The 17,041-nt window shown below is 47.0% G+C and overlaps 1 protein-coding gene across 8 annotated transcripts in view; it reads left to right on the plus strand.

Annotated features, from left to right (window-relative positions):
- gpr107 (G protein-coupled receptor 107) overlaps positions 1 to 17,041 on the plus strand; it is a 153,196-nt gene that overhangs the window by 12,520 nt on the left and 123,635 nt on the right. For all 8 annotated transcript variants that reach the window (XR_013577735.1, XR_013577737.1, XM_078550052.1 and 5 more), the window contains one exon: positions 11,626 to 11,748. Coding sequence is in view for 6 of the 8 variants with exons in the window: in XM_078550050.1 (XP_078406176.1) it covers positions 11,626 to 11,748 (123 nt within the window). In the remaining 2 variants the exon portion in view is untranslated. The remainder of the gene's footprint in view (positions 1 to 11,625; positions 11,749 to 17,041) is intronic.

Consider the following 17,041-nt stretch of genomic DNA (forward strand, 5'->3'; position numbering starts at 1 on the left):
ATGGGTGAGATGGACGTATGAAACTAATGTTTGTAGAATTTTGAGTTTCAGATGTCTTGTGTTACATTTACTTTGTCAGCTGCAGCCCCATTGTCTGTTTACTGTCTCTTGATAGGGACCCTTATTGTCTGGCATCATTGGGTTTACAATCTACATATATTTTAAGGGGCAGACTATAGCTGTGGTCTGATTTTAGTCCTTTAACCTGTGTGTAAATGAATGATTTGGGATCATTCAGGAATGTCATTATGTAACATCCAATTTTGCATAGATCTTTGCTGAAAGAAAATCTTCTGAAGTTGTATTAAGCCTGATGGTAATCAAACTGACCACAAAGAAATCTTTTTTAAATCATTTGAGAAAGAGACATAAAATTGCTCAGGCCTGTGGCAAAACTACAACTCCCTTCTGTTTGAAGTTCACTGCAAAATGAAAGACATTTAGAGTTTTACCACATTAATTAATGTTTTCATTGCAAATATGAATGTACAAAATTGACGGGCAGGATGAGATCAGATGGTCCAACAAACTTACCCCAAATCAAGATGGCCAGACCATCATGACTGCATACTTCTTCCCTCCTCCCATCCATCCCTGCACCCAGGTAGATTCCTAGGAAAGGAAAAAATCAAAGAAAAAACCCACAGGGCTAATGAAGGATAATAAAATACTCTGGGAAATTCTTCCCTCTTCACCTGAGGCAATCAAAACCAGTTGAGAAGATCACACGCACCAAATGTTACCTGTAAAAGACACTCACCATCTATATGTTGCAATCTCTGTTTCAGTCAAAAACTCCCCTTTGGGATCCAGAGCCAGCACCCACCACAGCAGTGGGTGTTGTATTCCAGAGGGGGTAACTAATCTCTGGGAGAAAGAAAACTATCAAACATCTAGTCTCTTCCGACTGTTGCCTATAGTTTACATTCATGTCCCCTGATCTCTTCCCAGCCTTTTAAACTGCTATTGTTTATCAATAGGGATGCTATCCAGCCATTCAATTATTTTATAGCCCCATAGCAGTTTTCCTCTGAGCTGTTGCAGTATAGTAAATAGATCAGTAGTTTAATGTGATGAATCATTGATCTCATTCTGAGCTGTAAAATTCAATCAGCCCATATATATATCCTGCCTATATATCCTGGTGGGTATCGCTCCCCCTGATATAAGAAGAATGGTAGCCAGCAAGAAAGAGCGACTCCGTCAAACATCGGATGAGAGGCACACTCTACATGGTCATACACCTACACCCAGCTGCCTAAAGTCTAGGAAGAGCTTCATGAACAGTGTTGTTCCATTACAATCAACTCCATCTGAAGCTCGCATCGCCTTGTGGAAAGACCGGCTCGCCAGTCTCGAACAACCCCCAGTGATGGAAATTCTACCGGATGAAAGCCTTCCCCCAGGAGCTAATTGCAACTGGGCAACCTGGAAGTGCCTTAACAGACTTAGGACTGGTGTAGGTCGTTCAAAGACGTTACTAAGCAAATGGGGATATACAACCAGCCCGACAACTTGTGAATGTGGAACTGAGCCACAGACTATGCAACATCTCCTGCAATGCCTATCGCTAGAGGAACCCTGCACTGTTGCAGATCTTGCCGAATTCAACAACAAGGCGCAAAAATGTGTCCAGTTCTGGCTGGGCCATGTATAGACTGTCCGTGGACACGATAAGAAGAAGCCCATGTATCAATGCTGGATCATTGAAACAGCTGCCCACTTAGTCTCATCCCCTATAACCTTTTTAAATATTTTTTTCAAATATTTATTTGCTTCTCCTATAAAGCTACTAAAGATTCTTCCCTTTTTTTGTGTCAGCTGTAAAATTTGATATTTTACCCCTTTCCCAGAGTCAGATTGTTTTTGAGCCATGATCCCAATACCTGACCACCTCGGTCGCCGCTATATAAACCCCTTCAGAAATGTTGCACTAACAATGACACAATTCACTTTTGGTCCTTTAGACAACTCCTTATCTATGCTGCTACAATCCTTTTAACAGAGAATACCTTAATTTTAGCAACAAGTCTCTTGTTTTGTTTCTTATCAGTTGCCTTTTCAAAATTCATATACATAACATCCATAATTTTATCAAGTTAATATTAATATAAAATTTAGAAAAAATACTTGCTCGCTGACTTTAATTAACTTTTATCTTTCCAATTATTAATTATAACCTGTATTAAGGCTTCTAGAAGCCATCTCATGCTTGTGATAGACTGACTCGTCCATTGTTATCTTGCTTATCCATTTTTCCCTTGAGAAGGAGTGTTAAATTGATCAACATTGAATTATAATTAAAAGTTCATGAAGCATTTGAGTAATAATTGTTTATTAGATGTAACTGGAGGGTGGGCATGTTAACCAGTTGGAGGGAAAAAATTGACAAGTGAATAGTTAGGGAACAAGTCTTTCTGCACTGTATCTGTACACAATCCTGAAGTCAAGTTAATTGTCTCCAAATTAGAAGTTTTACTTGCCTTCATTTACACTGAGAAAGTACTTAACACACTTTTTTTTGAAATTGGAAATTGTGTAGAGCAATAGTCTGAGTGGCAGGAAATATTGCCAGCTGTAGAGTTCCCAAATTGTTCCAGGACTCTGCCTGAAAATACCTGTCCCCAAAGGGATATAATAATCTTTTTAATATAAGACTGTCAATACTTTCAGGTTCATGTGTAAGATGGTGTCGGTTGGGAAGAACACATTCAGTATAGTGACCATTCTTAACATGTGAGGTCAGAGAGTGGCTCTTGGTTATTAATTCAAACATCACAACAGAGCATGATCTTACCCTCACTATTCTTTCTTGCAGAGATTGCTCGAAAGTTGTGAGGGGTGGGATTTTTCTTTCACTTTATGCCCCAGGGGCACGACCTCCAATCGTAGTGCATTTGCTGTAATCTAGATTATGATCAGCAAATAGTACAAGACAGGGATGGAACCGGTCTATGTGGGCATGTACCATACTACACAGACCAATCACTCACACAGCAATCTGTAATATCCCAAATGCTGTGAGTTTCTAATTCTTCAGCATTGGAAGAAAACCACTCAACTACTTGCCTACAAAGTAAAAATGGGCACAATGTGTATCTGCAATGACATCCTCTCTCCTCCTTCCTCGTCCGCTCCTAAACATGCTTCTTGTATGTAGGGTGAGATGTGTAAGTTGACTCGGAGTGGTGGAGGAAGGACAGTAATGTGCAACTAGCTGAAGCGGACGAAGAAGCAGGAGATATATTTATTGTGTAGTTATATATAACACAAAAGTGGGGAGCATTGTTAACTGTGAAAATGAGTGACTTTCAACAGGATACAAACACATTGGTAGATTGAGCAGTTAAATGAAATTTACTCTGGAGAATTGAGTGAATATATTTTATAAGGAAGAATAAAGAAAGGACATATACAATAAATGGAGAAATTGTAAAATCGAGGTACCAAGAGACTTGAGGGTATAGACGTGCAAATCTTCAAAAGTGGTAGGATATTCTAGTAAAGCTGTAATTTTTTTAAAAAAACACATGAGATTCCAAGTTTTGTCAATAGTGGGAAAGATCACAAGAGCTAAGAGGGAAACTGAACTTATAGAAAGATTAATTAGACCACACTTAAAATATTCTGTCCAATTTTGGATATGTAAAGACTAGACGGAGGATGTAGAGGGATGAGTTTAGTTTTAAGGAGAGACAAGAGCAAGTAAGGCTGCTTTATTTTCAACAAAGGAAATTGAGAGGTGATCTGATAGGAATTCAAAATTATGAGAAGTTTTCATAAAATGAAAAAAAACTATTTCCACTGGATGGTAGCTAGGTAATGGAGAGAAAGTTTAAGACCATCATTAAAAGGAATGGAGAGACTGAGTGAATTTTTTTAATATGGGGAATGTTAGGATATGGAATGCCCCACAAGAAACTGGAAGAGGAGTCCCTAATAGCTTTTAGAAGATGAAGTGGATAAATATTTTGAAAAATTTACACAGAAGTGTTATGACGTGGCAGATGATGTGTGCCAGGCTGATGAAATCCCCGAGGGAAACTTGATCACACGGTCACAATGATTTTGCAATTTGTATTTTATTTCGTGATGTGTGTCTTGAATTCAGTAGTAATAAGTCCACCAAGACTTAGAGATTTTTTTACAAAAACTAAATTAAACATTTATTAATAAAAGAAAAGATTTCAAGCACATACATAGGTCTACAAATTACTACTATAATAACTCCTAAAACCCCTAATTAATCTGGCTCCCAGTTACACCTCTGTTAAGGCAACAGTAAAAACAAATAGATTTAAACAGACCCAGGCAAAGCAACACAATACCCTGGACAGTTGCATTCAAAATGAGTTTTCTCAGCTTTGGTTACTGTAGACAGCAACTTGATGCACAAAAGCTTTTCTCACTTGTGTTAGATCTTAGAATGCCTTCTCCTTACACAAGAAGTATAACAGGCAAGGCAGCTGAGCTTAGAGCTTGGATTAGTACTTGGGACTATGATGTTATTGCTATTACAGAGACTTGGTTGAAGAATGGACAGGATTGGCAGATAAACGTTCCAGGATTTAGGTGTTTCAGGCAGGATAGAGAGGGATGTAGAAGAGGTGGGGGAGTTGCACTGCTGGTTAAGGGGAATATCACAGCTGTACGACAGGAGGACACCTCATTGGGCTCATGCAGCAAGGCAATATGGGTAGAGCACCGGAATAGGAAGGGTGCAGTCACAATGTTGGGGGTTTACTATAGGCCTCCCAATTGCCGGCGGGAGATTGAGGAACAGTTATGTAGGCAGATTTTGGAAAGATGTAAAAGCAATAGGGTTGTTGTGGTGGGTGATTTTAACTTTCCCTATATTGACTGGGAATCACTTAGTGCTAGGGGTTTGGATGGTGCAGAATTTGTAAGGTGCATCCAGGAGGGCTTCCTGAGAATATGTAGATAGTCCAACTAGGGAAGGGGCAATACTGGACCTGGTATTAGGGAATGAACCCAGCTAGGTGGTCGAAGTTTCAGTAGGAGAGCATTTCGGGAAAAGTGACCATAATTCAGTAAGTTTCAAGGTACTGGTGGATAAGGATAACATGAGTCCTCGGGTTAAGGTGCTTAATTGGGGGAAGGCTAATTATAACAATATTAGGCAGGAACTGAGGAATCTAGACTGGAGGTGGATGTTTGAGGGCAAATCAACAACTGACATGTGGGGGGCTTTCAAACGTCAGTTGATAAGAATTCAGGGCCGGCATGTTCCTGCTAGGATGAAGGATAAGCGTGGCAAGTTTCAGGAACCTTGGATAACGAAGGATATTGTGAGATTAGTCAAAAAGAAAAGGGAAGCATTCGTAAGGGCTAGAAGGCTGGGAACAGATGAAGCCCGTGGAGAATACAAAGAAAGTAGGAAGAAACTTAAGCAAGGAGTCAGGAGGGCTAAAAGGGATCATGAAAAGTCACTGGCAACCAGGAATAAGGAAAATCCCAAGGCCTTTTATACATATGTAAAAAATAAGTGGGTAGCCAGGGAAAGGGTAGGCCCACTCAGGGACAGAGGTGGGAATTTGTGTGTGGAGCCAGAAGAAATAGGAGAGATACTAAATGAATACTTCTCATCAGTATTCACCAAAGAGAAGGACTTAGCGGTCGATTTGTCTAGGGAAGAGTGTGTAGATAGCCTGGATCATGTTGAGATCAAAAAAGAGGTGTTAGGCATCTTGAAGAATATTAAGGTGGAAAAGTCCCCTGGGCCAGATGGGATCTACTCCAGAGTACTGAGGGAGGCAAGGGAGGAGGTTGCTGGGGCCTTGACAGAAATCTTTGTATCCTCACTGGCTACGGATGAGGTCCCAGAGGACTGGAGAATGGCCAATGTTGTTCCATTGTTTAAGAAGGGTAGCAGGGATAATCCAGGAAATTACAGGCTGGTGAGCCTTACATCAGTGGTAGGGAAATTATTGGAGAAGATTCTTCGTGACAGGATTTACTACCATTTGGAAGCAAATGGGCGTATTAGTGAGAGGCAGCATGGTTTTGTGAAGGGGAGGTTGTGTCTCACTAACTTGATCGAGTTTTTCGAGGAAGTGACAAAGATGATCGACGATGGAAGGGCAGTGGATGTTATATACATGGATTTCAGTAAGATCTTTGACAAGGTCCCTCATGGCAGACTGGTACAGAAGGTAAAGTCGCACGGGATCAGAGGTGAGCTGGCAGGATGGATACAGAATTGGCTTGGTCATAGAAGACAGAGGGTAGCAGTGGAAAGGTGCTTTTCTGAATGGAGAGCTGTGACTAGTGGAGTTCCGCAGGGTTCAGTGCTGGGACCTTTGCTGTTTGTAGTATACAAATGATTTGGAGGAAAATGTAACTGGGCTAATTAGTAAGTTTGCAGACGACACTAAGGTTGGAGGAGTTGCAGATAGTGAAGAGGATTGTCAAAGGATACAACGGGATATAGATCGGTTGGAAACTTGGGCAGAGAAATGGCAGATGGAGTTTAATCCGGACAAATGCGAGGTAAAGCATTTTGGAAGGTCTAATACAGGCAGGAATTATACAGTAAATGGCAGAACCCTTAAGTGCAACGACGGGCAGAGGTATCTGGGTGTACAGGTCCACAGGTCACTGAAAGTGGCAACGCAGGTGGATAAGGTAGTCAGGAAGGCATATGGCATGCTTGCCTTCATTGGCAGGGGTATTGAGTATAAAAGCTGGGTAGTCATGCTGCAGCTGTATAGAACCTTGGTTAGGCCACACTTGGAATATTGTGTGCAATTCTGGTCACCACATTACCAGAAGGATATGGAGGCGTTGGAGAGGGTGCAGAGGAAGTTTACCAGGATGCTGCCTGGTCTGGAGGTTATTAGCTATGAGGAGAAGTTGGAGAAACTCGGATTGTTCTCACTAGAGCGACGGAGATTGAGGGGCGACTTGATAGAAGTTTACAAAATTATGAGAGGCATGGACAGAGTAGATTGTCAGAAGCTTTTTCCCAGGGTGGAAGAGTCAATTACTAGGGGACATAGATTTAAGGTAAGAGGAGAAAACTATAGAGGAGATGTGCGGGGCAAGTTTTTTACACAGAGGGTAGTGAGTGTCTGGAATTCGCTGCCAGAGGAGGTGGTGGAAGCAGGTACGATAGCGGTATTTAAGAGGCAGCTTGACAAATACATGAATAGGATGGGAGTAGAGGGATACGGACCCCAGAAGTGCAAAATGTTTTAGTTGACGGGCAATATGCTCGGCGCAGGCTTGGAGGGCCGAAGGGCCTGTTCCTGTGCTGTACTTTTCTTTGTTCTTTGTTCACATAACCTCATCTCCTTTGTACATGTTTCCCCCTTTTAACGCAAAACCCATTGTTCCCAAATGTTTTTGCAACTTTATTTTTCTTGTAATATAAATCTTTCATTGTATTAATTTTATCAACAACCTTTGCGAAAAATAAACACACTGTTTGGCTTAGCTTCTTTCAGCTAGGTGTAACATCTTACCATCTCTTTGGAATTCACACTAACCTGATTTATCTATAAATGCAAAATTGTCCTCACACCTCACATTCTAAAACTTGAGCCATGTTTACATATTTAGCATTTCAAACCTAGCTTCTTGTTTGATGATGCAAAAACCTCCAGACCAGCTGCCTCCAATTCAATTAAGTCCCTCACACACACAGATAAACAGAGAGAAACTAATCCAAATCCCACTTTTAGCCCACTTTTACAATAAATCACAAGAGTATTATGAAAATTGTTATATTTTCACGGCAGAGGTAATGAGCTGCTGGGTGGTATATGTGATAGGATTTGCCCTCACATCCGTGTACTTATGGGCTACACAAGACACACAATCTATCTTATCTACAACTGGTTCTGCCCAACATGAATTGGCCAAATGGTTGGGCGAGTTGCTACAACCGGTTTTGAGCAAGTTTTCCACATACACGGTGAAGGATTCCTTCGCATTTGCAAAAACCAAGAACTGAACCGTAGATGATATGTTTGCTATATTTGAATCCACAGCTGCACCTAAGAATTTCCTTACAGGGATGGGCTTCATCCTGTGCTCACCTTTGAAATGGAGCCGCCAAATGAGCCCCCTTTCCTCGACGTGCTAATTGAGAACTCTGCCAATAGGTTCTCTACCCCAAGCCTGCCTTCACTGGTTAATATAGATGTTGGGATTCCTACAGTTCCATGTGCTATAAGATTGGCCTTATCAGCAACCTTGTAAATAGGGCCTGAGCCATTTGCTCACTGTGCAAGCTTGATGCTGAAATAGGGCACATCAAAGCCATCCTGCAGGACAATGGCTAGCCTAATCAGACCATTGTTTCACACAAACTCAGGAATGGGCCGGAGGCCACCACTTTTGATCCTGAAAAGTACACAGTCTATCTCAGATAGAAGGGTAAGCTGTCTCACAAAATTGGAGCAACAGGTGAAGCTAACCATTTCACACTGCTATGCAGTAACAACACAAGTAGTATTCTCCACTAACAGGATGCTGCCATCAAGCCAAAATGACATCCTGCCTATCACACAAATGAGTATTGTGGTATATGAATTTCATTGCTGGCGTGATGCCAGGTATGTAGGCTGTACATTCTAATGACTGGCGGAATGTATCAAACAACACATCCCTTTGGCTTTTTGCAACAGGCAAAGTACTGACCATACCCAAAAAGCCCATACTTGCAAAACTCAAAACATAGTGTCCAATATTAGATGTGATTCCATGATTGGACAGCACTTGCTAAACAACCCTGATTGTGCTAAGAATTACACTAACAACCAATTTAAGATTATCAGTCAAGCTTGCAGTGTAGCTCACTTACGTGTGCTAGAAGCTACATATATGCACCCACAGGGCCCTATCCTTTGAGACAGAAGGAGCATGTCCACGCATTGCGCCTTTTTCACTAAACAAAAGCTTGGGGTCAGCCATTCCCTGGTTTATTCCCCGTGGCAATCCCCCTTGACCAATCCAAGTCAACCTGCCTGGTTCAAATTTGGACAAAAGCTTGGCAGTTAGCTGTTCCCTGGTGCATTCTCCATGACAATGCCTCCACCAATCAGCGCCCACTTGCCAATCAATCAGCAGTCTCTTCTCATGCAGTATAAATTGTTGTCCTCTTTACAATTGGTATTCTTGTGTATCTGCCTTGATGAGTGCAAGACAAAAAGCTTCAACAGCAAGTCTCTTCTTTCAGCATTACTCAGAAGTTATCAAGTACAACAGTTAGAGATGTTATGATCTTAGCTGATGGTATTATTGGACAAGCCAAATCCCAGGGTGGAACCTGGCTTGATAGATCCTAACTTTAATTTTTGTTTAGGTACTTGGAGAGTGGCTACTGAACTGAACCACAGGAGTCAGTGGATGAACTTTTAATAAAAGAATAAAACATTTATTAAACGAGAAAAGATTAACTATATTACAATACTCCTTCACTCACAACTATACCTTATTTTTTATTCATTCACGGGATGTGGGCTTTCCTGGCTCGGCCAGCATTTATTGCCAATCCCTAGTTGCAGGCAGCTCACCACTACCTTCTCAAGGGAAACTAGGGATAGGCAATAAATGCTGGCCTAGCCAGCGAAGCCCACATCCCGTGAATGAATTTTAAAAAAGGTATAGTTGTGGGTGAAGGAGTATTGTAATATATATATATATACAGGTATATACAGATTTGTAAGGAGAACACAAGTTACAAAAGCTATCTTATACTTTAATGTTCACAGTAAGTACACAGTCCGTGTAAACCGATAGGTGACCTGTGGTCAGGCACACTACACTCTGAAACTAAGCGACAGATGCCACCCCAACCAGATGCTATGGATCTCTCATCAACTCCCCCAGACGCTTCTCACACCGTGAACCAATTGGTTCCGCTGAACTCTGTCTTTCAGACGGTGATTTCCAATCTCCACTTGTGAATAACTCGCTCTGGAATCTTCTCCCAAACCGATGCTTTCTCTCAGACACCTTCCGCAAAGGGTCCACCACCAGGGTTTCAAACTCTCCTTCCGATGTTCCTCTCCCCTGGATCACCACACGAATTCAAGTTTTTGTCCATGTACTCTCCACGCACTGACTCAGCTGTCAACAGTACATGACTGCTTCACATGCCCATAGTAAAGAGTTACAGGCCTTCAGCTGTCTCCTTGGACCTTGTGGCTGCTCGCATGCCTGTATTGCTTTAAATCTGCTTCCTGCAGCTTTCTCCCTTTAAGCTTGAAGCTTGGTGCCTTCCTCTCTGCTCCTTACTTTCACTTCCACAGAACAGGACCTTTTCCAGACTCCTGTTCTTCCTTTGACTAGAAGGTGTTCTTGGGATCCGTTCTTTCTGTCTCACTCCTTGGCCTTGGAACCTTTTGGTTCTTTTGGGAAATCTACTCTCCCTGCAGTTCCCTCTCTCAGTAGACTGCTAACAACTTGGTATCTCCCTTGAGATCCAGAAATCACTTGACATTCATTGTTAATTTAACTTTAGAGCAACTCATCTAAAATTCTTAGACTTATTTCCCTCAGCAGTCTGCTGGTATGTCAGGTAGAGAGAGATTTAAACTGCTCTCTTCAATTTGCAGCATAATGACCAACTGAACTCAAACTGCTTTTGGTGTGTGTGTGTCTGCATGCGTGCGTGTATGTGTCTGTGCACGTGTGTGTGACTGCGCGCGTGTCTGTGTGACTGCGCGCGCGCGTGTGTGACTGCGCGCGCGTGTGTGTGACTGCGCGCGCGTGTGTGTGACTGCGCGCGCGTGTGTGTGACTGCGCGCGCGTGTGTGTGACTGCGCGCGCGTGTGTGTGACTGCGCGCGCGCGCGTGTGTGTGTGACTGCGCGTGTGTGTGTGTGACTGCGCGCGCGCGTGTGTGTGTGTGACTGCGCGCGCGCGTGTGTGTGACTGCACGCGCGTGTGTGTGACTGCGCGCGCATGCGCGTGTGTGACTGCGCGCGCATGCGCGTGTGTGACTGCGCGCGCGTGTGTGACTGCGCGCGCGTGTGTGAGACTGCGCGCGCATGTGTGACTGCGCGTGTGTGCACATGCGTGTGTGTCCGTCCGCGCGCGCGTGTGTGTGACTGCGCGCGTGTGCACGTGCGTGTGTGTCTGCGCGCGTGTGTGACTGCGCGCATGTGCACGTGCGTGTGTCTGCGTGTGTGTGACCGCACGCGCGCGTGTGTGTGTGTGTGTGTGTGAGACTGCGTGTGTGTGTGTGACTGCTCGTGTGTGCACGTGCATGTGTCTGCGTGTGTGTGTGTGTGTGTGTGTGTGTCTGCGTGTGTCTGTGTGCGTGTCCCCCTTTCTGGATCCTTGTTACTATGAATGCAGGTAGACAAACAGAGTTTTAGCCCCGCTGTCTCCACTCAAAAGATGAAACTACATCCCAGGTTTCGCCTTTTAACTCACAAATAGAAAATAATATGAATTGAACTTAAACTTATTCCTAACACACACAAGTACAAATATAACTTATTTAAACTATCTCTATTTCCCAACAGAGGGTGAAAGGGACTAAGTGGCCGGCTCCATCAAAGAGTGGGCACAGGCCCTTAAACCAGCATCCTGCCTGTAAAAGTCCTGAATTTTGTCTTCTAATCTGGGTAAATATGGCTGTTTCTTTTTACAGGATGATGTTAGGCAAAAGATCCATTTAAACACATTTGGTTTCTTCAAGAATGGAAATATGACTGTGGAAATGACCAGTTTGACTTCAAAGGGTTTCGACTTCAAAACTGTTGACAACCCTGCGGTGAGTTCAGTATTTTTCATGAAGTACTCAAGTATTTTTCACTCCGTTATAGTAATACTTAGCAGGCAAAAGAGGTTTATGAAGAGAAAAGCAGTGCCGTGCTGTTTCAGTTGCAATGGTGTTTGGTTTATTCTGTATAATACATCACTATCTCAACGTGTATTGTTCTTATAACAAATCCGGTGGCTTTTTTGTGCTATGTTGTCTGGAAATGGGATTGTTGTTCTGTGTTGAGGATAATCATTACGTCCTTAGGCATTGTTGACACTTAGAAGATGTGTGAATTGCCCCTGTCTCCGTTGTTGGTATATTGGCAGCAGCAGCACAGGAACATCATGCACATAATGACACTGCTAAACTAAGTCACCAGTGAGCGTGAAGAGACTGCTAAACTCACCCACTGTCACCAGGGGGCGCTGTGAGACCAGGGAACTAACAGTGTCACCATGGGGATGCTGTGAGACTGTACAACTAACAGTCACCAGAGGGCGCTGCAGGACCACAGAATTAACATATCACCGAGGGCGCTGTGAGACCTTGGAACTAACGTAGGATGGAATTTTCTTTGGGGCGGGGGTGGGGTGGTTGGGGGGCGTGGACCCAATCACCGCCCACAATCGGATCAGCACCACCATAATTGACCCGCCCAGCGTAATGCGCAACTCCCGAGGATAGCGGAAGTGGGTGGGTGGTGGCAGGAGTGCATTGTCCGCTGGGTCTAATAGCGACCTGGCAGCCTGTTTATCTGAAGCACTGGCAGCCTTTGCAAGGCTGCTCACAATGGCAAGTGGAAGGGCTCACCCTTCTGGTGAGCAGGCCGGAGGGTAGGGCAGCAGGACAGGCCAGGCCGGAGGGTAGGGCAGCAGGACAGGCCAGGCCGGAGGGTAGGGCAGCAGGACAGGCCAGGCCGGAGGGTAGGGCAGCAGGACAGGCCAGGCCGGAGGGTAGGGCAGCAGGACAGGCCAGGCCGGAGGGTAGGGCAGCAGGACAGGCCAGGCCGGAGGGTAGGGCAGCAGGACAGGCCAGGCCGGAGGGTAGGGCAGCAGGACAGGCCAGGCCGGAGGGTAGGGCCAGTGTGCCCCTTGTTTTTCCGATAACTGCCTTGCTGCCCTCCTTGAGGAGGTGGCAGTACGGTGGGAGGTGCTGGTTCCCCAGGATGGGAGGAGGAGACCCCCCCACATGATGAAACGTGCCTGGGAGGAGGTGGCGGAGGTGGTGAGCTGCTGCGACGTGGTGTGGTGCACCTGTATCCAGTGTTGCAAGCGCTTCAAAATTTGTTGCGCTCTGGAAGGGTTTGTACCATGTTGGCATTGGTCACTTAACCCAGCAGGTCGGCTTTCCCCCCCTGCTGCACCCCCTCCCCACCAAGTCTGAGTGTAGTGACTGCATTGAATTATTGACGGCATGTGTCCTTTGCTGGGTGGGCCAGCAGATATTGCCCATGCCAAAGTCAGCCTGAGAGGGTGGTGAAGAGATGGGTTCTGTGCCCGCACCATGTGTTACACTGAGACCCACATGACTGTTTTGGGGGCAACCTGGAGGAGCTGCACCTAGGTGCTGTGCTTGAACTGCAGGACATGTTCAAGTCAGGGTGATGACATGCTGAGAGGGGAGCTTCAAGGTGGTGTGGCAACAAACCATGTGCTGCCCTCTGCGCTGCACGTGCTTGCGCCTCCTTGCTATGGAAGGATGTACCGTGTGGTGCCTAATGTGATGTAAGCAGCATGTGGCCTGTGGGGTGGGTGGGGGGTGGGGGGGGGGGGGGGGCGGGCGGGCGGGAGGCGGTGTGGGGGGAACATGCCGAGCATCTTTGAGTGAGTGTTCGGGGTGAGGAGGCACTGGAGCCCTGACATGTCCCACTCTGGTTGGGGTGGGCCGTGCGTGAAGAGAGTCCATGTACAATTTGCACAAATCAATGCTCTTCTCTCATTTTCAGGAGAAGAATGCTCATAACGCTGCAGAGCATGTGAGGACTGGTGGCGGCCAGGCGCAGTTGGCCATTCTCAGCCAGTTTGAGCAGGAGGCCTTGGATTTGGAGAGGTGCCATTCGCCCAGGTCCACTGGTGTCAGTGAGGCTGGGGTGCCACGGCCAGGTATGTATACCCAGCAGTGAGGTCAGCATTGTTCTCCCAACAACCATAGCAGTGCTGAATGTTAAGTGATTTAATTTTGCAACATGGCTTGACCGTTGCTTATGGAAGGATGAGTGCATAATGATCCGGGGGACAGGGATGCACATTGTCATTGTCTGCACATTAACTGATCCAATGTCCTTGTTCTTCCTTTCAGCATCAGCGGAGCAGGGCCAGGAGGAGGAGCAGCAGAGGCCCCCCCCACCCCCTCTCACACCTGAGGGCCCTGAAGTCTCACCAGCATCACACCATCTCTGCCAGGCAGGCACCAGCGCAGATACTAGCACCTCGATGGGGATTAGAACATTGGCTAATGTCCTGGGGCACAACGGTGAAGGCACTTCACAGTCGCTGGAGAAGCTAGCAGAGACAGAGAGTGCCCATGGCGCCAGCAGTCGGAGGACTGCAGGGGACCAGCCACATGCTCAGTTGGTGCCTGATGATGGGCCTCTGGAGTCGTCCGCAATGCAGCAGGGGCAGGAAATGCGGCCGGATGTGCGGGAGCATCTGGGGGAGATACATGAGGCTATGCTTGGCTTGGACTACGTGGTGGGGGAGTCTACCCGGATGATCACTGAAGCAATGAGCCACATGTCCGAGTGCCATGCGTCCTCCATGGAGAGAGTGGCAACTCTGGTGGAGAGGCTCCTCCAGGAGACCCATCAGGGCTTCCTGGGGATGCGCTCTGACCAGCAAGCCCTCACATCGGTATTGACTTCAGTTGGTCAATGTCAGTGTGGGAGATGGTCTGGGCACCAAATTTCCCAGCTTGGTGCCAATCCATCCACGGCGAGCAGGGAGGTCTAAAGTGACCTCACGTTGGCACAGCAGCTGCCTGTTGTCTCTGCGGGCACCTCTCAGGACGCTCCGGATGAGGGCAGCAGCTCCTCCGCCCCTCTCCCAGTGACCGTAGCATCTGGTGAGGCTGCGACGACTGGGGAGATGCCAGCTGTGGAACTGGCGGATCCCTCCCAGGCGCGGCCAGCACAGGCTCCATGGGCCAGAGGACGACTGCCAAGGTAATCGAGGCAAACAGGACAGCAGAGTGAGCAGGCTGTCTCAGATGCCATTCCCAGTGATGGGGCAGCACCAAGACGTAGCACCCGGAAATGAAAACATAAGGCACCTTAGGCACACCAGGGGTTTTTCACTGGTGCTTTTGTGTTGGCCCAAGATGAGGTCCTTATGATTTGTTTTGATTTGTAACACTATTCTCTTTTTTTGGAATAAGTTGGCTTGCTTGACATGTTAAATTCAGATATGTCACCATGGCTGAGGGTGCCTCTTTTCTCCTGCATGTGTATGGTTTCCAAAACTGTAATGAGTGCTTTGTTGGACGTTCAGCTTTATTAACAAAGCCCTTAGTGACTTCCTAACCTGGCAGATTTTGCACTTGGGCGCCGAATATCGAGCCTACAGCCCAGGCTTGTCCTGGAGGTCCGTCTGTTGTGTGCTAGCTGAAGGTTCGTTGGATTAAAGCCTCCTGGGTGTCCCTGCCTCCCTGGAGTATGCCTGGGTCAGCATCTACCCCCTCAGCATTTCACTGTGCGTGCTCAACCTCGGACTCACTGCGACTCATCGTGTGCAGCCGCAGACACTGCGTTGACGTCTTCATTGTCCACTGCGTCCCCCCTTTCCAGTGCACGATTGTGGAGAGTGCAGCATGCAACCACCATCACCGAGACACGATCTGGGGGGTACTGCAGTGCCCAGTGGTCCAGGCATCGGAAGTGCTGGCTCTCTCCACCACAGCCCTTGTGGAGCCGTGGCTCCTATTGTACCGCTGCTCAGCTTCTATTCTTGGATGGCGGAGAGGCGTCATGAGCCACCTTCTGAGGGGATAGCCCTTGTCACCCAGCAGCCATCCATCCAGTCGGGCTGGAGCACTGAAGAGCCCCAGCACCTGGGAGTGTCTGAGGATGTAGGTGTCGTGGGAGCTGCCTGGGTACCTTGCACAGACTTGTAGAATCAGCATCCTGTGGTCACACACTATCTGCACGTTCATGGAGTGGAAGCCCTTCCTGTTGACAAAGGCACCGGGCTCACCTGCTGGCACCTTGATGGCCACATGTGTGCCGTCTATAGCACCCTGGACACGGGGGAAGCCAGCAATCGCTGCGAAGCCTCTGGCTCGCTGTGTCTGGCTTACCTGGTCCCAACAGTAGTGGATGAAGGTCAATGCACGCCTGAACAGAGCATCTGTAACCTGCTTGATACAAGTGTGGACAGCTGATTGGGAGACACCGCAAAGATCACCCACCGAGCCCTGGAAGGAGCCAGAGGCGTAGAGGTTGAAGGCAGCTGTGACCTTTAGAGTCACTGGCATGGGGTGTCCACCCACACAGTTAGTGGAGATCTCAGGCCCAATCATCTGACAGATATAGTTGACTGTCTCCCTTGAGAGATGGACCCTCCTTCGGCACTGCACCTCCGACATATTGAGGTAGCTTTGCCACCTGTATACCCTGGCAGGAGGATAGTGGTGTCTTCTGCGGCCCCATCAGCCTTGGACTACCTCTTGGCCCTGCGCCCCTTGTGCCTGCGCCTGTCCTCCCAAAGGTGGCTCCCCTGGAGGCTGAATGTGCACTCTTGGCCTCCTCCCCCTTCTAGCCCTCCCTTCCTCCTCAGAGGAGCTGCCTCCAGTGGACAGTTCAACTCCCATTCCCAGACGAAGGGAAGGCTTCCTGAAACCTGCAGGCCCAGAAAAGATTACTCACTGCAGAGTGCTGACCTGAAGCAGCTGGTATGCGTTTTGAAGTACTGCAGATCACACAGGAAAGTTGCAAAAACTTTCATAAATAAATACTTGACAGTGCACACTCGCGGCCCCAGTGAACCCTCTTATCCCGCCTGTGGATGAGGTTTATACAAATGTATCCCACCCGCCTGCCCGTGCGCCGACCTGAAGGTTGCACGGGCGTCGAAAAATCAGCATCAATTGGTGAGTCAAGGGTCTTAAGTGGCCCGTTAATTAATGGCGGGTGTGTGTCGGACATCATTGCGCACCCACCCAGCGAAATATTGCGATGGCGCACGGTGACGTCGGGACACTCGCCCAATGTCATTTTACGCGCGGACGTGTTGCCCCCACACACCAATGGGAAAATTCTGCCCATTGTGTCACCAGGGGGAGCTGTGAGACCGTGGAACTAACATATTTG

The sequence above is a fragment of the Cetorhinus maximus genome, chromosome 10 (genome assembly GCF_964194155.1).
Source record: "Cetorhinus maximus chromosome 10, sCetMax3.hap1.1, whole genome shotgun sequence".
Classification (NCBI taxonomy): domain Eukaryota; kingdom Metazoa; phylum Chordata; class Chondrichthyes; order Lamniformes; family Cetorhinidae; genus Cetorhinus; species Cetorhinus maximus.